The following is a 23641-nucleotide window of genomic DNA, read 5'->3' on the forward strand; positions in this document are numbered from 1 at the left end:
GTAAAAAGAAAGTAGGAAATGAAGAGAAACAAGATTCTGAGCTGAAGAACAAGAACGGGGAAGCAGTACCGAGTGACCGCAAAAGAAGATAAAGAAGATCGGAAGAATGGCAGAAATAGCGGAATGACCGGAGATATCGGATGTCTGCCAACTTTGAGGTGACGACGGTGACGGTGATTACAATAATCAGTTTTCTGGTACGTGGAAATCACTACCGACACGTAGTGAAGAAATTGATGAGTTGCATCCGTGAACGAGCTGACGAAACAGTGAACTGTGGTACAGGTGTGTTCGTTCTTGTGCTGTGCTGCAAGTGCTGGAGAAGACACCCCAAACCAATGCCTGGGATGACCGCTTTTCGGGGAACTAACGTTCTAAAAATTGTTCGGATGCGGCAATGAAATTTTTTGTACATTCCAAACTTCGATGAATGTGTCAAATTAATATTTTTGCGTATATGCGAAGTATTCTCCGACTTTCCTCTCTGGAGAAATGTTCTATTTTGGTATAAGATACCTGTTGTCTTCGGCGGCTCGTTACAGAGTCATTATGTTTCGTTTCATTTCTTACACTCATTTATCTTTTTGTCTGTATTGCACTGGAAACATGTGTGCCGCAGCGTAAATGTTTGCGGCCTGCACTTCGAGTCTGTTCTGGAAACAGACCTGTTCCACTGACGCACGGTACCCGCGGTCGACTACACTCTTCACCCTTCGACCCAAGCTTCCCTCCAGTACAGCTCGTTACATGGCTCAGAAGAATTACAAAATGAAGATGAGCGACAAACGATTGCTTATTGTACACGAGGAAACATCACTAAACGTTATCAACGCAATAGATCGTATGAAAACGTTTCTAATGGAGGAATAATGTCCCTCTATTATATTTCAACATTATTCTTCCATTCAGGAACAGTTACTTTGTGATAGAGATTATAGAGCTTATGGTTTTAAGACGTGCGTTACTACTTGAGAATATTTTGTCTTATTTTTGTACTTAAAATGCTATATACGATGAGTTTGTTGTGAGTTCGATACTGCCCTGCACGTTGGGCCTCCTGTACAGACCTTCTCATCTCCGGATAATTATTGCAGACTGCACCCATTTGATCCTGCTTATTGTATTCGAGCCTTGGGCTCCCTCTACAATTCCTACCCTCTACATTTCGCTCCATAACCAAATCGGCGATTCATTGACATCCCAGAAGGTGTGCTATCATCTGATCACTTCTCTTAGACAAGCTGTGCCACAAATTCCACAACTCTTTTTTCCCCAGTTCAAATTAGTACCTCCTCCTCATTCTTCTGTAGCACAACTACCAAAAATGTACGTTCTCGTCTTGTCTGAGCTGCCTATCGTCCACGTTTCTGTTCCAATCAAGGCTACACTACACACAAGTACCTTCAGTAAAGATACCCTGACTTTAAAATTTATATTCATTATTAAGAAATTTCTCTTTTTCAGGAACGTTTGACTTGCAGCCGCCAATATGCATTTTACGCCTCACATACTTTGACCACTTTTAGCTATTTTGCTGCCCTAGTAGCAAAAGTTATCGATTGGTTTTACTGTCTCACTTCATAATTTAACTCTATGTGAATCATCTGATTTAAACCGACTATATTTCATTAGGTTTGTTTAACTTTTGTTGATGTTCATCTTACAATCTCTTTTTCAAGCCAGTATTAGCTCCATTCAACAATTGTTGTAAGTCCTTCTCCGGCTGTGACAGAATGACAATGCCATCGGCAGACCCTCAAATTAATATATCGTATCCGTGTACTACAATTCTCCTTCCAAATTTCTCCGTGGTTTCCACGCTGCTTGCACAATGTGCAGACTGAACAACATTAGAGAGAAGGTATAGCCCAGTCTCAATCGTTTCTCTACTACTACTGCCATTTCACATTTTCGATTCTTATAACTGCAGGCTTTTCTGTTCAAAATGTAGACAACTTGTATTTTTCCACTGCTACATTCATAAATTTAAAAATTAAATTTTGAAAAAGTCTTAGTACTATGAAATGAATTGTTTGAAAGTAATAAATAAAATGGATCATCGAAACATTTGACACGCCTTTCAATGAGCTCGAGATCATGGAACAATTACCCTACGCACCCTTAACAATTTTCTGGTACTAGGTTAAACATTGAATTGCATACTCTCAACTGGCACCTCATTTGTTGTACATGAGAGAATGATTTCGAGCATCATTCAAAGGCGTGTCAGATGTTTCTCAAATGTATTTCATTATTTACTTGCAAATAAATCGTTTCATTATTATTAAGAGAATACAGATCAAGAGAAAGCGGTGAAGTGTCAATTTGTGCTGTAATTTGATATTCATTTCATTTTTTTCAATACGAAAGAAATAATTCCACAATTTCTACACCAGTACAACTTTTTTTGCGTAGAAAAGTCCTAGAAGAGATGAACTTCTTTAATATTTGATTTAAATAGCTAGTTTAATCTGTTAATGAGCTATTTCAATTTTCTCTTAAATCAAAATCTACCTTATACGCTGCTCAGTTTAGTTCTTCATTTGTCCATTTGCGACTCATCGTTCGTCTATGAAAATTACTGTGGTAATTTTCCTTCATATCACTGATTAAATTTTCCTCAGTTCCCTGATTGCTTCCAAGCAATTAAATGCTCTTTTCGAAACAGGACCCCACGCTGGTCAATATGGTACCCAATTTATCGGTTTCTGGCTATGAAAATTCCGAAAGAGCCCATTGGGTAATTTTAATGAGTCTTCTTCCGCACCGTTCAAACATTCAAAGAGAAAAGACATTATAGTACTAAGCCGTGAAATATTATTTTGAAAACACTGTCCTATTTCATTACTTAAGAAACTGCAATTAACATTTATTAAGGGAATGCACTTTTCATTCATTGAAAATTCATGTGTTTGCCACATGTATAAGATGTGGAAAAACCACTTATACACAACTTATGGGTTAGAAGACATAAAGAGAAACACTTTACAGCGTGATGAAAATGGCTCTCCGCTAGCGGCCAAGGAAGATCTTGACAGTGACGTTTACAGTCGGTGTTCAAACTTCCGTGTGATGAACGATACTTTGAAGGTGTTGTTAATTGTTTTGTCATTTTCCGTTAATGGTCAAGTGGAATCTGCGTGGTAATGATTGTCTAACACGGTCGTTCGTGGAATCACTTTCGTGTGATTTGTTTCTGTACCACTTTCGAACATCACGCGGTGAAAACTAGCACTCATATCTTTCCGAGCGAGCTCTTAGTTTTCTTAGTTTATTACTATGATCATTCCTCGCTATTTAGTAGGCATTAACAAAATATTTTCGCATTCTGGGAAAAAGTTGGAGACTGAAATTTTGTGAAAATATCTCGCCGCAACAATGTTTTAGTGATTGCCGTCCCAACTCGCGTATGTATTCCTCACACTCTCTCCCATATTCCGCGATAATACAAACCGAGCTTCACTTCTTTGAAGTTATGCGACGTACTGCGTTAATCCTAGCTGGTACGAAACCCATTCCGCACCGCAATACATTCGCAGAAAACGGACAAACGTAGTGTAGGCAGCGTCTTTAGCGGATTTGTTTCATCCTGTAAGTTTTCTGCTAATGAAATGTAGTCTTTGTTTTCCATTCTCCACAACGTTGTCTATGTGATAGTTCCAATGTAAGTCGCTCGTAGTTGCTGAATTGATAGTAACTTTTCTGCAGGAAAGCATGAATCTGAAAATCTAGGGAATGTAATGAGTTTGATATCACCTGGCGATAACGCTCATTACTTCGTTGTGTTTCACAAGAGCGGTATTTTCTGAATCCGTGCTATGTATCAATACATTGTTGTTTTCGAACTAATTCACAATGTTCGATCACAGTGTATGTTCCAAAATCCTACTGCATACGGTGATAATGGTCTATAATTCTGCAACTCATATTTCATTTCTCGAGTATTGGTGTGACTTCTGCCACTTTCGAGCCCTTAGGCACGTGCCTTCCGTCGAGCGAAGAATTGTCTACGATTCCTAAACAGGGGTCAAACAGAAGTTTCACGCATAATGGCCTCAGCTTGAGCCAAACGTGCAGGAATCCGTGCTGGAGTATCTGTCGGTGACCGGTACACCAGGTGCTCCATCTCACGCCACCAGAAGAAATCATTACGAAGTGAGCAGCACATATGAAACCATAATCATGCTCAGCCTTTGATAAGGACACACTGTTCGTGTAACTTCAGTGTTAGAAACAAAAAGTCTTTCTTGTTTTCTTCTCTAAAAAGTTTCAAGTTCCTTCTAAGAAGTTTCTTTTCCGCACTCTATACAGGGTGAAAAGTAGGCTATTTAAACCGACAAACTCTGGGAGGTTGTAGGGGACATCAAAAGAAATATTTTTCCCTAATCTCGTTTTTTCCTATGAGGAGTACTTAAACCGTTACAGGAAGATTTCTTTGGTCGCAAATTAATTAAACCAAGAAACACTTTTCCATTTTTTTATCACCAAGAGACAACACATTAACACCACCCAATTTCATTAGATTTTCAAAAATGCCTCCATTGACACGTAAACAAAAGTTACACCGTTGGATCATGTTCTGTCTGAAACGGGCAAAAACCCCAGGAGTATCCTGAATTGTTCCTGTTACTGCTACTATCCGGGCAACCAGATCCTCTTCAAATGCAGCAGGGGTTGCGTAAACAGGATTGCGCATATAGCCCCGCACAAAAATGTCCAGAGGGGACATATCTGGGGATTGAGCAGGCCACGGTACAGGACCACCTCTGCCAATCCACATCTCTAGGAACCGTCGGCCCAGGAATCGACGCACACGACGACTGAAATGTGCCGGCGCCCCGTGATGTTGGAACTAAATGCGTTGTCTTGTAGGGAGCGCGACGTCTTCCAGCAATTATTGCAATGCCCCGGCGGGAAAATTGTAATAGTGACTGCCATTTAATGGCCAAGGTAGCAGATACGGCCCAATTACGCAGTCCCCAACAACAACGACCCACACATTAACGAAGAACTGCACTGATTGAAGGATCCCGCTCCACATGCCGCAAGACACGTTCCTCAAATAGCAGCGTTCTTACCGTTCGACGGTGTCCCTGTCCAGGTAATCTGATAAATGACCCGGTCTCACGCAGACGTTGGTACACAGCGGCAAAGGTCGTATGATGCGGGATACGGCGATTAGGATATTCTTGTTGATAAACCCGCTGTGCAGCTTGTCCGTTGTGGTGCGCTACGTAGTACGCACCGACCGTATCAGTGTACTCACTCCAGATGTATCGCTCCATTAGTAAACAGAGACAATGCACAACTACACTAGGGAACAGCAGTTGCCACTACTGAAGAAAGTAATACGGCCCCTAACAAGTGACTACCGTAGTACGGCCGCCACCGGTTTAAATAATCCTCTTAGGAAAAAATGACATTAGGGAAAAGTATTTGTTTCGATGTCCCCTACAACCTCCCAGAGTTTGTCGATTTAAATACTTTTCACCCTGTGCGTGTGGCAGCAAAACATATAGTACTGGAGGTAGTAGGCAAGCTACTGTGTGTGTGGGGAGGGGAGGGGGTGCTGAACTTGGCTAAAACTGCTCTAGTAGTTCCAGAGCTGTGCTGGAGCGTATACTCACACACACACACACACACACACACACACACACACACAGACACACACAAATCCGTTATTTGTACATAGTTTTGTAAAACATAACGCAGAGTGAAGTGCAGTGTGTAGAGGGTAAGTGGTTGCGGGATGTAGGAGAGATGGGCGACAATTGGCAGGGCGCGCGCCAGCAGACGGACAGCCGTGCAGCGCGGCGGCGCGCCAGCACACTGGCGCCAGCTGGGTACCGACCGCGACGTACTGCCAGCCGGCGGCGACGCGCACCAGCAGCGCCTGCTCGTCCATCACGTACGCCAGCGTGCCCACGGGGCTGGCCGCCGTCATCTGCAACACGATGGCGTGTGGTCACCACCCTCTGCCCTTCTTTGCCGCGGCCACGATGTGAACACACCGCCCCTCCGCCTGCGTGTACACACAGGGTACAGAGCTGCTCTGCTCTACTGCAACGTCACTACACTGTATTACAACTCATCGCCCACTTTCCACGAATGCTGCGGAAAGGAACCTCTCCAATAAGGAAAGGCACAATACCCCGAATTTTTTAGAAAAGTGATAACAATGGAGGAACACTACATGTGAACATTTATTGTTAGCCTTTACCCAGAATTATCGAATGAAACAAGTTTAGTACGATAATGATGCAAAATGAGGAAATGAATTAAAATTTGTATCACAGTCGCGACTGGAACCCGCATCCCCTCGTTTACCGAGGCAGAAATACTGACCACTACTCCACCACATTACTACGGTTAGCATCGCCGCACGAACTATCCAAGTCTAGTGCCGTTCCCAACACAAACTTCAATTGATATCTTCAGTTTATTTTCCCCCTAAATCGTTACTATTACCAGGACTCTCCGGTATTGCAATCGCAATCCAACGTTGGACGTAATGTCGAAATGGGAAAGTCCTGTACCTTGGGTGGTGTAATAGATATACAGGATGAGTCGCATAAGACGTAACACCCCCTTTATTCCGGGGGCGATTGCACGTATCGGCATGCGGTTCTCGGCGAATCATAGCCGACTATGGGGCACATACTTCGATACGTGCACAATAATCACAACGTTTTTATTGACCGAGATAATGAGGCAAGTACATGTTTTTTAAATGGGACGCCATGCTTTTCTTACCATCATTCGAACGCTCTTTAAAAGTCGCGAATAGTGATATAACGCATGTTGTTACTGCGATTCAAACTTTGCTTAAACCAGAGCGGATGAGGATGTACCTACGTATCGTAGGCCGTGCGTGCTGCACAGAGCACGGCAACTCGGCTCGCGGGTCGTGCGAGGCGTGTGTACAGTCTGCAGCCGCTTCCGACCGCCTCGACCTCCAATCGTCCAATATTTCCCAGCGTCTTTTAAGCGAAGTTTGAATCACAATAGCAACGTGCGATACATCACTATACGCGTCTTTTACACAGCGTTCGAATGATGGTAAAGAATGTATAGTGTCCCATTAAAAAGAACATGTACTTGCCTCATTATCTCGGTCAATATAAACGTTGTGATTATTGTACATGTACCAACGCATGTGCACCATAGTGCTCTACGATTCGCCGAACACCGCTTGTCGATACGTACAATCGTCCCCCGGAATAATGGGGGGTGTTACGCGACTCACCCTGTATATAGATATATACCATCGAGTGCTAGGGTGCTATTCCAGTGCTGGAGAGTCCTGGAAATAGTGACGATTTACGGAGAAAAGAAGCTGAAGGTATGAACTCTGAGTGAGGGTGGGAACCGCATAGGCAAGACTGTTACGCCTAGCGCTGTGGCACTGTGACGGTCAGCATTTCTGTCAAATAAGCAAAATGACCCGCGTTAGAGTCCCGGCATTCGCACAAATTTTAGTATATTTCTTCAGTTTCCATCATCATCGTAGATAAAGATGAGACTTAAATGTCTCGGGGAAAATTAATTCTAACAAGTTTAGTGCTGCCTCTCATTTATTTCTATGACACGTTGCAGGGATTTAAACTTCCATCATCAGGAGGATTAATGTGGCTTGTATTTGCTGTTTTATAACTTTCGCGTAATCTCCGACAGTGGTACACGCAATGTAGCACGACATATAAATCATTCTGTGACCACTGGAAACATTGCCACATGTTACCCCAGGGTCATTTTATAACGCAGACAAGACACATTAATCCACATGATGATGGAGGTTTAAACTTTCGAAATACATGACTAGTAACAGTAAATCTGTTTTTTCATTCGATAAAATGGAATAACTAAACGTTTTGTCATATTATTGTATTGGCTAATACTAAGTACAAAATGAAGTTGGAGCATTAATTTGAAGAGTTCCTGCGAAGACACTCTTCAGTGGTATGGTGTAGAAGGTGATGCACCAAAGATGGTTCTTCATTTCTTTCTTGAACTGTAGTACATTAACTTCTAAATGCTAATATGTATACAATTACTGAGCACATAATAAACACTTTAAATGATAAAATACCGTCAGGAACTTCAGTGGCCGAGTGAAGGCATCTAACTTCATCTGTCGCAATTTTGTTTTAGAAAATTTAAGCTTTTCGTCGATTACATACTTCAGCACACGCCACATATACTTTTTATTTGAGAAACAGAAGGCAAAAATCTGCTCTAGGTTCTACTAACATGTAGCACAGTTAGTTGCAACGTAATTGTTGGGAGTAGCATACAAGTAACAGCCAGCATCATCATGTGTGCTGGGAGGAAGGCTTGAGCACACGAGGTGGCGTAATGGTGTGCGTATTGCTGTCGGTACACGTTTAATGAGAGCCACACAGTTTCGTGGGCAAGATAAGTGTCACATTTAAAATTTAAAAAACAATTTCCAAAAGTGCGTCTAATATTAAGAAAGAGTAATGACGCAAAAGCAGACAAATGTTATAAAAATATTGTGCTATATTAAGGAAAGTCATTAAAGGTCCAGAAGTATGTGTATTATATCGGAGATTACCTACTATGGTGATAAAATTCAAACAAAATGGAATATTATTGAAAGAGAAACAAGCCAAGGAAGAGCACAGCAAGACTGAATGAAAACATTATTAACAGAAATCAGACGTGGAAAACAGTTTAATAATCATTTTTTAAATGTTGTGGAGAAAATAGGATTCACATGTTCATGAGAAAAGACAAAGCTACATATGCAAGAGGCAATACCTATCGAATTTGATAAAACTGAAATTCTATCCACCTTCTGAAGTTAGGAAAATAACAAACTAACTCAAAATTAAAAGCTTCCATGGAATTATTGGTATCTGTGACAAAGTACTGAAGGCTAGTTCTCTACGGATAAGAACGACTCCCAGCCACATGTGTAGCAGTTCACTGAAGCACGTCATTTTTCCTGATAGATTGGAATAGCCTATAGTTAAACCATTTCAGAAAACAGAGGACAGGTCTGATGTCAGCAGCTACTGCCCAATCTCACTTCTGACAGCTTTGTCATCATCACTTGAAAAAGTAACGTATTCAGGACTAGCTTCACATAATTGCAAAAATATAGTATTAACAAAATGTTAATTTGGTTTTAAGAACGGAGTCTTACAGAAAATGCTATATACGCTTTCACTGATCAAATATGAAATGCTCTGAATAATCGAACATCACTAGTCCGGATTTTCTGTGACTTTTCAAAGAGTTTTGGGTAAGTAAGTCGTGGAACCGATATCGATAAGCTTAGGTATTGTGGTATGAGTGGAACAGTGGACAAATGGTTCAATTCAAATTTAACTGGAAGAATACAGAAGGTTGAAATAGACAACTCATATAATGCGCAAAAATCATCAGATTCCTGAAAGTAGGGAAATACCAAGAATCCGGCCCCATAAGCTTTAATCTTGGGCCTTAATATGTACACTAGGAGATGAAAAGTGTCAGGACACAAGGCTGAAAGTGACTTACAAGTTCGTGGCGCCCTCCATCGGTAATGCTAGAATCCAATACGGTGTCGGCCCACCCTTAGCCTTAATGACAGCTTCCACTCTCGTAGGCTTTCATTTAGTCAGGTACTGGAAGCTTTCTTGTGGAATGGCAACCCATTCTTCACGGACTGCTGCACTGACGGGAGATATCGATGTTGGTCGTTGAGGCCTGGCATGAAGTCGGTGTTCCAAAACATCCCAAAAGTGTTCTATAGGATGCAGGTCAGGACTCTGTGCAGGCCAGTCATTACAGAGGTTTTATCGTCGTGTAACTACTCCGCCACAGGCCGTGCATTATGAACAGATGCTCGATCGTGTTAAAAGATTCAATCACCATCCCCGAATTGCTGTTCAACAATGGGAAGCAAGAAGGTGTTTGAACATCAATGTAGGCCTGTGCAGTGATTGTACCACTCAAAATAACAAGGGTGTAAGCCCCCTCCATGAAAAACACGACCACACCTTAACAACACCGTCTCCGAATTTTACTGTTGGCACTACACACGCTGGCAGATGACGTTCACCGGGCATTCGCCGTACCCACACACTGCCACACGATCGCCACGTTGTGTACCGCGATTCGTCACTTCACACAACGTTTTCCACTGTTCATTCGTCCAATGATTATGCTCCTTACACCAAGTGAGGCGTCGTTTGGCATTTCCCGTCGTGGTGTGGTTGATGAGCAGCCGCTCGACCATATATCCTTTTTCTCGCCTCCCGCCTAACAGTCAGAGTACTTGCAGTGGATCCTTATGTACTTTGTAACTGCTGTGTGTGGGATGGATAGATGTCTGCCTATTACTCATTACGACCCTCTGCAACTGTTGGCGGTCTCCGTCAGTCAACAGACGAGGTCGGTCTGTACGCTTTTGTGCTGTACGTGTCCCTTCACGTTTCCACTTCACTATCACATCGGAAACAGAGGACCTAAAAAGGTTTAGGAGTGTGGAAATCTCGCGTGAAGACATATGAGACAAGTGACACCCAATCACCTGACCACGTTAGGAAGTCCGTGAATTCCGCGGAGCGTCCCATTCTGCTCTCTCACGGTGTCTAATGACTACCGAGATCGCTGATGTGGAGTACCTGGCAGTAGGTGGTAGCACAGTGCACCTCATATGAAAATATATTCTTGGGGGTGTCCGGATACTGTTGATCACACAATGCATTAATGACTTGCCACTCCATATTCACAAAGATGTGAACCTAGTTTAGTAATGCAGATGAGAAAAGTAAACATGTCCAACAAAGAACAAACAGCTGAAGAAGTTGTAAATTACGTCTTTCAGAAAAGTACTATTTGGTGCTCTGTAAATGGACTCTTGCAAAATTTTGATGAAACACAACATGAACAAATATAGATTGGCGACTCGGCAGAGTGCTGTGTGCACAACGACCATATGATAAATAAAATTAGAGAGATGGTCATCGTTGGCCATAATTCTGATGATTTATTAACAGCAAAATCAATGTTCGATCACAGCATCTTCAGTGCTGGAAGTTAAAAATTTTCACATAGCGATCAGTAAGAAACTAAAGACCACAAATACACCTGAGTATAAACCAACTGTTGGTAAGAACATGCCTTTACCGTACAAATTAAAGCTCGTAAGCACTGGTGTCTAGTTATTAGCAGTAACAGAAGCAATGAAACGATCACAACAACTAAAGCAGCTTTTTACATTCACCTATACAGCAGACCTCCGTGTGGCAGGGGCACAAAACGCCTTCTATGTGACATGTGTCACGTGAAGACTGAACATTGCTTTATTTGGCAAGAGATTACCACAAAATACCAAATGTGCACTTGCAAATCATTAATTGAATATTTCAAATATAAAATTGTACATTAAAAACGCATAGCAAAATGGAAGGGGGAAATTCACATTTTGCCAACATACATTGGCATGTTAGTTTCAAAACAACTTAAAAAACATCCAATAATAAAAATCAACATGTAAAATTATAAGGTGTCAGATTACAGGAATAGTAAAAAAGAAAAATATAAAAATAATGTAACATGAAATATAACAGAATTTGTTATAACACAGTAACCGCCACCTGGCGTGGGAAGTCAGAGGTGCAAAGTTCTTAATAAAATATTACTTTGAAACCGAGAAGTCAAATACATAAATAGTGGTAATTTACAATATGTGTCACGATTTAAGAGGTCAAAATTTGATGAAACACATTATGTTGTATAGAAACTCTAAAACAATTTTATACAGCATAACGTATTTCATGACATGTACATAGCTTCAAAACTAGGATAGACGCTGATATTCACTACTCTCTCTGACTTTGACACAGAAAATCTTTGTTCACTTAGCAAATAGCTTAAAAAAAATCTGACAGATAGCTAACCAATATTTAAACACAAATTACAAGAACTTCTTAAAGACAACAACTTCTGCTCAACAGACGGATTCTTTGATATAAATAAGTAATATAAGAACTAGAAAACCTTGGCTTATGCTATGTAAAGAACCCTTTTGTTAAACTGAGATATTGAAAACAATTACGAAGCTCTGAGGATCCCTCTGAGCACATATGGTGGTGCTGGTCATTGCTTCTATGGTACTTGAACAGTTAGAGTCTATCAGAGCCAATTGTGCTACCTTTATTTCACATTTTAGTAACGAGAGTGTATTGTATCTACAATGTTATAAAATTACATTTGAGTGAAAAAATTACATAAAAAGACCTATGACTGCACGAGAAACCGCTGAAAATGGTAACTGGCATCACGGAAGGGGTGAAGTGCATAGTGCCATGGTGACATGGTGAGAAGACTATGTTTTCCATCAGCCTGTAAACAGGAATATAATGGTTTGAGTCACTTATAAGGAACTACACGACTACCCGAGGCTCCCTGGTTTCTTATCGTACCCGTAATGTCACAAATGAAGCAAACTTACCAGCAGTATAGATGGTCAAGTTCGAAACCCAGTCTAACACTAATGTCAAACTATCAACAGTGTATTTATTCCTTTTCAATTTCTGTAAAGATATCGATCATATCACTTCCTTCATTTAATTCAAATTAATTCCATTTATTTCAAAGAACTGAATTTAAATGTTTCCTGTACACAAATTCCTTAGGCAGAGCAAGCTGAATTTTTCCACCGAATTCGGTTCCCCAGCGGTACTGTTCCAATGCGTTCCGTGAACCAGGAAACGACGAGACGAAACGTCAGTGGCAATATTTTAGTCGTACGCAGAGACTAATCTCAGAAAATCGCCGCTTCATTACCTCGTGGACACAAAGTTAACGCAGGGCATTACAGTTTATAAAGGTTGATGCTCGTCAATAAAAGACGACTGTTATCTTACTGAACCCCGTGGAAATCGGTACGAACTCAAAGAGAATATTTATTTAATTCCATCTGCGTATACAGAAGAAAGCATTTGTTTTATTTTCCTCTCGTGGAATGAAATCACACAATGAAGATCTGACGGGCAAGGCTAAATACGAAGAAGTGTCATACAGACTCAAGGAATTTTTGTTATACATTCCTAAATGTCTGATAACAGTATGCGACTTATAGTGCAAAATACGTTATTTACAATTTTACTAATTAACAGTTAAAAAGTAATTTAATTTTTAATTTAATATCCACTTTCAAGACATGAATCAGTAATCCGTAGCTGAACTCGCTCTTCAGCAAGCAAAGTGCTATGTTGCGGGTTGAATACATGAGTGCAGACACCACTCCACAGTACGTAACAGACCCTGTAAGACGTGTATATTTCTATTGTCTATTGTCAAACCACAATTTATGAAAAATGTTTATTTTTCATTAATAGGATTAAGTAGCAATAATTAGTATTTGTCATGTTGGAAATAATTGTGGTAGCAAGGAATGTCTGCACCAAAGTATTGTTGGCAAGAGAGACCGCACATTGACATAATTTTTAAAAGGGCGGAAGAGACCGCGTATGGATACATTTTAAGAAAAGAACGGGAAAGACAGCGCATTGATATGTTTTGTAATGGCAGAAGGGATTGTTTGCACCAGAAAGCTTTGTTGGCAGGAGAGTCCGCACTTCAGCGTTCGTAGAAGTCAGTAGTAAGCGAGATGCGAAGTGAGTCGGTAACAGGTCTGAAGCGAGAGGTTCAGAGGAGCAGTGTGTCTGCCAGCCACCAGCTATGATTTACAAGAGATTATAAACGGATGTATAGAGACATCAGATAACTATTGTCATAAGAGGAACTAATATTATTGAATTAATTTTTTTAGAAACTCATGTTGCTAGTTGTAAGATTATTGTAAGTCCCATTTGAACGTTTGTACAATCATTTTATTCAGAATATAATTAACTTTTGCCAGCAATATTGCATTACTGATTAGAATCCATCCCAAAAACCATCAACGAAAAAAATTTGCAAAATTTTATTGTTGTCAGGAAAAAGGTTAACTATAAACTACGTAACTTCAGTCAAATTAATTAAAGAATAACGTCAGCTTTGCTATGAAAGAATAATGTCAGCTTTGGTAATAAATGCAGCCACTTATTATGACAGCCCACCAGCGGCTAATAGGGTATAATAAAACAGAGCAAGTATATTCATGTTGCAGTTCGATGTAGCAGTCAGATGGCGATCCAGTCACAGTAATAAAGGTAAGGAACAGTTTTGGGTTACTGCAGATAACGACTGAGGGCCACGACGACGACACATTCTATGTTTCGTCGAAATGATCAGAAAATCACTTTTAATAAGCAGCAATTACATTTGTATGCGAAGATTGAGAAAGAGAATAAATTTCAAAGGGAAGATATCATTTGTTATTATTAAGCAAGAGGGAGAAATCATAAGGAAAGATTTCATAGGTTATTGTAGAAGGGAACAACAAAGCTATAGAAGAGATGGGAAGGTTTCAACCGCTGATGTGACTAGTTGGTCCTGATCGAAACGCTGTTATTAAAAATAATCGTATTCACTTACGGTTTTAAAAATTATTTCACTTTTGGTCATAGCGATTACAGTTCCGAGAAAAACTCAGAAATTTCAAATAAAAATACGACTCCGGCACGTCCGCTAGTCCAAACATCAAGCGAGGACGAAATGTCCAAGACATAGACTTCACAGATTGACACAAAAACGGGTAAAACCAATGACAGTAACGTATTTCTTACGTTCGTATGGTTCCGTTTTACAGTTGGATTACATTTGCTCTTCGCTAACACAATAATTATTAATGATGTTTTAGTCACACACGGGATGGATCAGGTACCATCTTTTTTGTCGGATATTAAAAGGAAAAAAGATGATAGGGAGGTAATTTCATCGAAAAGAGAATATGAATCAGAGATCTGATGTGAAAGGAAAAGGTTAAATATTTGTCAAGCATGGAAGGCTTTCATGAAAATAATCCAGAGCGAAAGTGAAGTGGGAAGAAGAAAGTTTTCTTCTTTGTTTCTTTTTTAGTTGGGATGGGGAGGACTCAAGGAGGTAGCAAAATCAAAGTGGACCTGGGACACTGTTGCAACTCTGGTGGAGCGAGGATACCGAGAGCGGGGGACAGCGAACGAAATATTCTTCATGAATCACAGACACCACGACCCGCTCGTGTGGCGTAAACGCATGAGCCTTGTTTCCAAGACTGCAAGTCACAACCGGACCCAATCCGCGTGGCGCATTAACGACCCCCGACCACAACTGAGGTATCGGCAGGACTATGAGCGGTTTCTAGACGGTTTCGCGCGCTCTTTTAAAGAAATTCTGCGCTGGTTGCCAACACCCACATCAGAAAGTGCAGTAGATGGACAGTTAAAACACGATCGCAAGCAGAACAAAGTTCGTACAGTCCAATGAGAGGTCGTGCGCAAGATTCCCTGCCTTCGGAAACTGACAGCTGCGGCTACAGGGAGGGCATTAGACAAAAACAGTTAAAGAAATCATTTTGGCAAAAGTTGAATACTATAAGTGTTTGACGCTAAGAAAAAGCAGAATCATACACTCGAATCACTTCAACTATGACAGATACAGTTAAAATACCTTGCACAGAATAAACATGTCCGTTATTTTAATCTATCGTGTGTTTACTTGGAGCAGCAAACTCCAAGCTCCTTCCACTGCAACGCAGCAGATGGGTCTCGGGAGGCGAACATTCACATCGAGTCCATTATGACATGGCGTCCGTGACACGACACTGATTACAGCTGCGTCGTGACAAGGCGCATCTGATACTGGATTTTTACACTGCTTCCCCGTCTCACAACCCTGCTGAGCATGAAATGAGATTCTGGAACAGCGGCGGAGAGATGACGAGAAGAGGCAGTGAGGGAGATGCAATTGTCTCAAGGATGATGAACGAGGTGGTACGACGTGACGGTAGCGAGAACTAATGACCTGACGAAACCTTACTATCTACTGGGATGTAACGTCTTGCAACACCTGACAAATGTTTGCACATTATTCTGGATTTTATTACGTGGCATCTGGTGGCATAACCTGTGTGTGGAAATCCCGGTAATGCGTGGAAAAGTATGAAAGGAACCTCTACATCTACATCTACATCTCCATTCACACAGATACTCCGCAGGCCACCGTACGGTGCGTGGCGGAGGGTACCCTGTACCATTACTTGTCATTTCCCCTCCTGTTGCACTCGCAAATAGAGCGAGGGGAAACGACTGTCTATATGCCTCCGTATGACACCTAATTTCTTGTATCGTGGTTTCTTTACGCTCAATGTATGTTGGCGGCGGTAGAATCGATCGCCAGTCGGCTTCAAATGCCTGTTCTCAGGTAATTACGTATCTCGAAAATAACGTCGCCTTCCCTAAAGGAAATCCCATTTGGGTTCCCGAATCATCACCGTAACACTTACGTGTTGTTCGAACCTAACGGTAAAAAAACTAGCAGCCCGCCTCTGAATTGCTTCTTCATCTTACTTCAGTCCGACCTCATACGGGTACCAAACACTCGACCAGTACTCAAGAATAGGTCGCACCAGAGTCCTGTATCTGACCTCTTTCACGAATGAACCACTCTTTCCTAAAATTCTCTCAATGAACAGAAGCTAACAATTTGCTTTACCTGTCACAGTTTTCACGTGGCCGTTCCGTCTCATATCGCTCTGGAACTTACGCCCATATATTCAAACAACTTGGATATGTCAAGAAAGACACTAGCAATACTGTATAGGAACAGCAGTGGATTACGAAGGGCTGAATCTGAGGATGACGGGCGATCTGAACTTACCTACCAGTAAAACTGTGTGAAAGCGCGATCTGTATTGGAAACTGACAGGTTTTGTGACAAATTTGGACTTGAAGAGACGCAAAGAATGTCAATAATTTATTTTGCCACTGCGGGCTCAGTTCAAAAAGGTATAAAAATAGGCGCGCAGTGTCAAATACAAGAGGCAGAATGTAGTCTTTAAACAATACTTTTAAGGTATATGTATTTCATTTATTTATTTATTCATTTATCAGGTTTCGTGAGACCGTGCAAACCTAAGTAACTCCGTGACGAAACGTGTCGGCATATAGTACATAACTCTGATTAGAAAATTTATAAACAGGGAAGTAGCTAATACATAAATCTCGAAAAAACAGCGACTATGGCAATAAATAACACATTACAGAAAAACTTTCTCAGGTACTGCGAGGAAATGTTCTACAGAATTGATGAGGTGTGCCACAAGAAATACCTTGAACTCGGATCCGAATATTTGGGATTTACCCCAAATTTTTTTTCAGTTCTGCTAGAAAACTGCAGTTCTTCTAGAAACCTATTTAAAATAAAACCTGCTGAATAGTTCAGACCTTTCAGTACAATGCTCAACGAAGTGTTAGCCACGTCTATATCGTTTGACCGTCCAGTGTTCACTGAGTAAGTGTCGAAGTTTCTTCCGAATGGATCAGTATCGCCAGTAAGAAATCCTGCTTTGGGATGTATGCACAGGGACGTCAGGGTCAGAATTCCAAGACACCGAAACAGCGGAGCAGCCTACACGAAATTCGCGAGCTGACGCCACAGTTATGTCTCATCACACTTTTCGGGGACAAGAACATTCCTCGTGTGCGCACTCAGCTGCCCCAATATACAACAGCATACGAGATAAAAGGGAGCAGCAGAGTTAAAACTCTGAGGAGACGCAAATTTACACACTGTGTAGTGACATAAACCCACTAACACACTATGCCAAGACAACAGTGGAATCGCTACGTGAGCATCACGTTGTTTTACGATTCGCCACGTATGTCACGTGACATACGTTGGTACAACGGTCGGACGAAATATGGAAACATGGTGAGAAATACGAAAATGGCTCTGAGCACTACGGGACTTAACATCTGAGGTCATCAGTCCCCTAGAACTTAGAACTACTTAAACCTAACTAACCTACGGACATCACACACAGCCATGCCCGAGGCAGGATTCGAACCTGCTACCGTATCAGTTGCGATGTTCCGGACTGAAGAGCCTAGAACCGCTCGGCCACCGCGGCCGGCGAGAAATACATATTAGCCAAGTATGCTGGTTGTGCTGTCGTATGTGACCACCTGTGCCGTGTCCTGATTGGTGATGGTTGCGAAGTCTTTGGTGTTTCATAAGGCACTATATCGAAAAATTTTGCAGCATACAGGGAGAGCAGAAAACATCAACCACTAAGTCACAACGGGAACGAAACTGTATGCTGAGTGATAATGAAGGACGGCCATTGAAGAGGATTGTGACGAAATTTTAGAGGAAGTAGGAGCAAAAGTCCCTGCAGAACAAATCTCGCACTGGCAAACTCTGTCAGCACCAAAACTACGGGAGTTCCATGAGCAGGGAATTGTAGAAAAAGCTGAAATTCCAAAAACACTAATCACTGATGCAAATGCCCATAACAGGAAAGTGTGGTGTCGAAACCGTAATGCCAGCTCTATGGAGCAATGCAAGGAAGCCATTTAGTCGGATGTGTCTTCCTTCACATTGTTTCCAAATTCTGCCAGAGTTTACGTCGCAAGACTTCAACATGTCAGGGTTTCGATGATGATATGGGCAGCTACATCGTGGTATACCACGGGCGCCAAGATTACTCTGTACGATCACATTACTGCCAAGATTTATGTGGCCATTTCAGCTGGTCAGGCCTATCCTGTGGTGTGACGTTTGCCCCGGTAGTGATGCTGGATTCCAAGACGACAAGGCCGTTCCTCACACGGCTCATACAGTCGATGACTGGTTTCGTTACTTTTTATCGCAACTCCCCAGGCCACCACAGTCAATATCTTTGAACCTTCGTGGCGAGCTTTGGAGAGAAGGCTGTGTGATCTCTGCCCCCCACCTGTTACCTAAACGTATCACTAGTTTCCAAGAAGAATAGTATGAGATTTCCTTGAAAACCATACAGGATCTTTATTTATACATTTCGAGACGACTCTGTAAGATATTTTGGAAGGTCAAGGGTTGTTTGTTTCTACGACTCACAGCAATCCGTTTTGACTGTGGTGTTTCCATTCTTGGCCACCCTTTGTAGGTTTTACAGCTCTCTATATGAAAGTGCTGTGGGTTCTATATACACGTTCTGAGTTATTCGTGTAAAGCAGACCCTATGGCTTATTCTCTCAAATGGTTTATGTAGTTAAAGCTTGCATCTTCTTTCATTTGGGAAATTTTCCACGAGAAATTGCCAAAGTCGAGTGTTATAGCGTAAAAGTAGTCCGAAATCTATTGCAAATATTTTGCAGAAATCTTCTGATACTCCAAAAAAAAAAAAAAATGTATCTGACTTCCGTGACAGGCGGTTGTTCAATATTTGTCAATCTGTACTTAACTCTATAAATGAGTGAATGTATTACTGACCAGGAATGTTTAATCTTGGACCTACTGAGTAAGAAGTGACACTTAGTGATCAGAACGAACACAGAAGAACTTACTTTAAACCTCACAGTTTGCTATCATGCCAATATTCTTACTTTTGCATTGAGTTAGAATAATTGCATAACTCAATTTCTCTTTTTATTACTTAAATACCTGCAGATTATGTTAGACAAGCGAGAGATAAATTCTGTAGAGCATGAGCTGTGAAGAGAAATGAAACAAATTATAGTAAAATCAATAGGGAGGTTGTGAAGCGAGGTCGTTATCATACGGGAATGGATCGCTCTAGAAATTGGTTGTTCCGGTACTGCCAGCCAAACACTAGGAGTAGAAGAAGGAAAGCGACACTCTAGTAACAACATGGCAGTTAATTTAGCAACTGTTTTATTAGAGTAGCGTGCGACGAACCCCTGCTCACAACTATTTTTCTATGGAGAACCTATGTAGTCGTTCTTTATATTTTATTATATAATATTTTGTTGGCTGTGCATTTGTTAATATAAATTGCAAATTTGTCTTTAATATCATGGTATTTCCATATATGGATAGCTAATATTTATTATGAGGACTTGTGTGTGAGTGGAGAGTCAACCATCAATAATGTAGAGACTCGCGAGTTCTTCACCCTATCGAGCGGATGCTACAGGATATTTGTGTGCCGCGGAATTGCTAAACTGTCGAAAATGCCATGCGACCTGTGTTAACAGGGAGAGGAGGAGGCCAGTAGGTGACACTAAACAACCAGGGCGGAGTACAGCTACATCCACCAACACAGTCACTCGAAAACCTGGGACTAACTTCAGGTGCGGCGCGGGGGTGTGTGTTGACACTGCTTCTGTTCATGCTGTATGTTGATTATCTTGCAGACACTATCGACAGGCACGTCAGACCTTTCGTAAATAATGCGCTTATGCATAATGAAGTCTTATCATGAAAAATATTCTGCCGTATCTTGATAACATTTCAAATTGTTCAGAATGGTTCAAATGGCTCTGAGCACTATGGGACTTAACTTCTGAGGTCATCAGTCCCCTAGACCTAGAACTACTTAAACCTAACTAACCTAAGGACATCACACACATACATGCCCGAGGCAGGACTCGAACCTGCGACCGTAGCGGTAGCGCGGTTCCAGACTGTAGCGCCTAGAACCGCTCGGCCACCCAGGCCGGCTTCAAACTGTTGCAAAGCTAAGCAACACACTTAAGATATTCGTAAGACTAAAGCATAAATAGTCACAACAAACATCGTTCAAGTCACACATGTACCCAAGTGTAACACTTTCTGGAATCTGAAATGGAACAATGACACATACTCCAACGTCGGTAAAGCAGGAGACAGATCAGTTCATAGCTATGAAATTGGGAAAACGGTGTTGGTCCACAAAGAAGGCTTACAAAATTCTTTTTCGATCACGAACGTACCAAGCAATTGAAGTGGCAGACGCCTGAAGATCCCGTGAAGACGACTTAAAAAATTTCAAGAACCATCTTTTACGTACTGAATCTAGGAGTATACTAGAATCCCCTGTGTATTTTTCCTGTACGGATCGTGAAGAGCAGTTTTAGGCTAATTACAGGGCACACAAATGCGTTTCATGAATCACTGTTACTGCCCTCCATGCATGAATGGTACTGGAGGAAGTCCTAACAACTGGTACACTGGGAAGTACTCTCTACCATGTGAGTGTGTGTGTGTGTGTGTGTGTGTGTGTGTGTGTGTGTGTGTGTGTGAGAGAGAGAGAGAGAGAGAGAGAGAGAGAGAGAGAGAGAGAGAGAGGGTGCATTCGTCGACGTATGCATGCACTCGAAACTGTCTAACTGGCATTGATATCAAGAGTACGAGAAAAGTGAGAAAGTTTTCCCTCACACGGGAGAGTACGCAAAGGTTTAAGTTTTGTGTCTGAGGATAAATTCTCATCTGTCTTACGTAAATGTACAGGCAAATTGGATTTAGTGAATAGTATGGAATAGGACAGTGTACGTGTAATTACACTTCATAATTCATTACTTGGGGCGTGCTCGCGAGGAACACGTCTGATGCTTACAACGCTACGATGTTTCAGCTTCGACGACAAAACCCAGAGGAAAGTAACAGGAAAATTGTTCAAAACGCACGGACCCATTATCTTCGAATACAGTATCGCCGAATGTCAGAACCGGCAACCATTGAGGTTCTGGAAGAATGGAATCCAGTCATGAAATCGTGTGAGACACAAACGCTGAGACTTTTGTGACAGAGTTTAATGTTAAGTAGGTTCTCATTTACGCAAATTATGTATTAACTGCTCTCTATTTATAATTGAAAAACGTATAGTTTTTAGCAGATCGAAAGTAATGTATGCAGACGTTGATGGGTTCGTAATTAACGACATTCCTTTTATATTCCCTTTTCTGTACTAAGTATTTGTTGCCACTGAAACTTACGTAATTTACCGCTCAGCCATGTAGATAAATTTGGCTATGAAATTACTTTCTTTTTGTAAAGTCAAACCAGCCAATATTAATTTTGCGAATACATTAACGTATTACCATCAATAGTGAAAACAAATAAATGTTCAGAATTAACACGAGATTGTATCAAAATATTATTTAAAAATGATTTTATACCACAAACAGATGCCAAAATTCAACTGATAAATTGCGGTCGCTGTCATTAAAGTGCATATTATTGCGCACTTCATCAACAGAGCCCAACACAAAGCTCACATTTCCTCTCATTCGCATATTACAATTATACATGTAAATGATCATAGTAGTACACACACCCACACACACACACCAAAATTCATTTCATGTATGTTACAAAACCATTGAGCTATAATTCACGACATAACTTCTTTTTTTTTCAATTTCCAAGTGCCTATGAAAAATAAAACTGGTTAGATTATAAAAAAGTAAAAAGGTAATAAACTTCATGCTGTTACCGTCTTCAGTCCGAAGACAGGTTTGATGCAGCTCTCCACGCTACTCTGTCCTTTGTAAGCCTCTTTGATCTACGAACAACCTCTGCAACCTACATCTTTTTGAATCTACTTGCGGTGTCCATCTCTTGATTTCCCTCTGCGATCCCCCCCCACCGCCACACTTCTACTGCGTCTACATTTACATCCACACTACGCAAACCACCGTGAAGTGCGAGGCAGAGAGTACGTCACATTGTACCAGTTACTGGGATTTCTTTGCGTTCCCTTCAGCCGGACGGGGTGACAGAGCGGTTCTAGACACTACAGTCTGGAACCTCTACGGTCGCAGGTTCGAATCCTGCCTCGGGCATGGGTGTGTGTGATGTCCTTAGGTTCGGTTTAAGTAGTTCTGAGTTCTAGGGGACTGATGACCTAAGAAGTTAGGTCCCATAGTGCTCAGAGCCATTTTTTTCGTTCCCTTCACGTACGGAGCGCGGGAAGATGATTGTGTGAATGCCTCTGTGTTGCAGTAATTATTCTAATCTCATCTTCACGATCCCTATGTGAGCGAGACGTAGGGGGTTGTAGTATATTTCTAGAGTTATCATTTAAAGCCGGTTCTTAACACACTCTCTCGACATAGTTAGCGACTATCTATAAGTGTCTTCCTGTTCAGTTCCTCCAGTATCTCTGTGACACTCTCCCATGGATGAAACAAACCTGCGATCATTCGAGCTCCCCTTCTCTGTACACATTCAATATCCCCTGGTAGTCCTATGTGGTACGGGTACTACACACTTGAGCAATATTGCACAACAGGTCCCACGAAACGTTTGTAAGCAATCTCCTTTGTAGAGTGATTGCGCTTTACCAGTATTCAACAAATAAATCGAAGTCTGCCACCCGCCTTATCCACGATCACTTCCATTTTACATTCGTACAAAATTTGACACCCAGGTATTTGTATGCATTGGCCGATTACAACAGTGACTAATTGATATTACACTCGTAGCATACTACATGTTTCCATTTTGCGAATTGCACAACTTTACATTTCTGAGCATTTAAAACAAGTTTACAGTATTCGCAACACTTCGAAATCTTATCAAGATCTGACTGAATATTTATGCAGCAGATAGTACTTCACTGTAGATAACTGCATCACCGGTAAGAGTCTGACGATACTATTAATATTCTCTGAAAATCATTAATATGCGTCATGAACAACAAGGGTCCCAACACACTTCCCTGGGAAGCACCCTAAGATACTTTTACATCTGACAATGATTCTCCATTAAAGATAACAGGCTGAGCGCTCCCTATCAAAAAGTCGTCAATCCTTTCACAAGTTTCGCGTGAGATTCC

At 41.3% G+C, this 23641-nt stretch overlaps 1 protein-coding gene across 1 annotated transcript in view; it reads right to left on the reverse strand.

The window, feature by feature from the left end:
* The window catches only part of LOC126354239 (collagen alpha-1(XVIII) chain-like), a 504706-nt gene that overhangs the window by 129270 nt on the left and 351795 nt on the right, over nt 1-23641 (reverse strand). Inside the window, exon 16 of the mRNA XM_050003737.1 lies at nt 5852-5944. Coding sequence (XP_049859694.1) covers nt 5852-5944 — 93 coding nt within the window. The remainder of the gene's footprint in view (nt 1-5851; nt 5945-23641) is intronic.

Source organism: Schistocerca gregaria, chromosome 3 (genome assembly GCF_023897955.1).
Source record: "Schistocerca gregaria isolate iqSchGreg1 chromosome 3, iqSchGreg1.2, whole genome shotgun sequence".
NCBI lineage: Eukaryota > Metazoa > Arthropoda > Insecta > Orthoptera > Acrididae > Schistocerca > Schistocerca gregaria.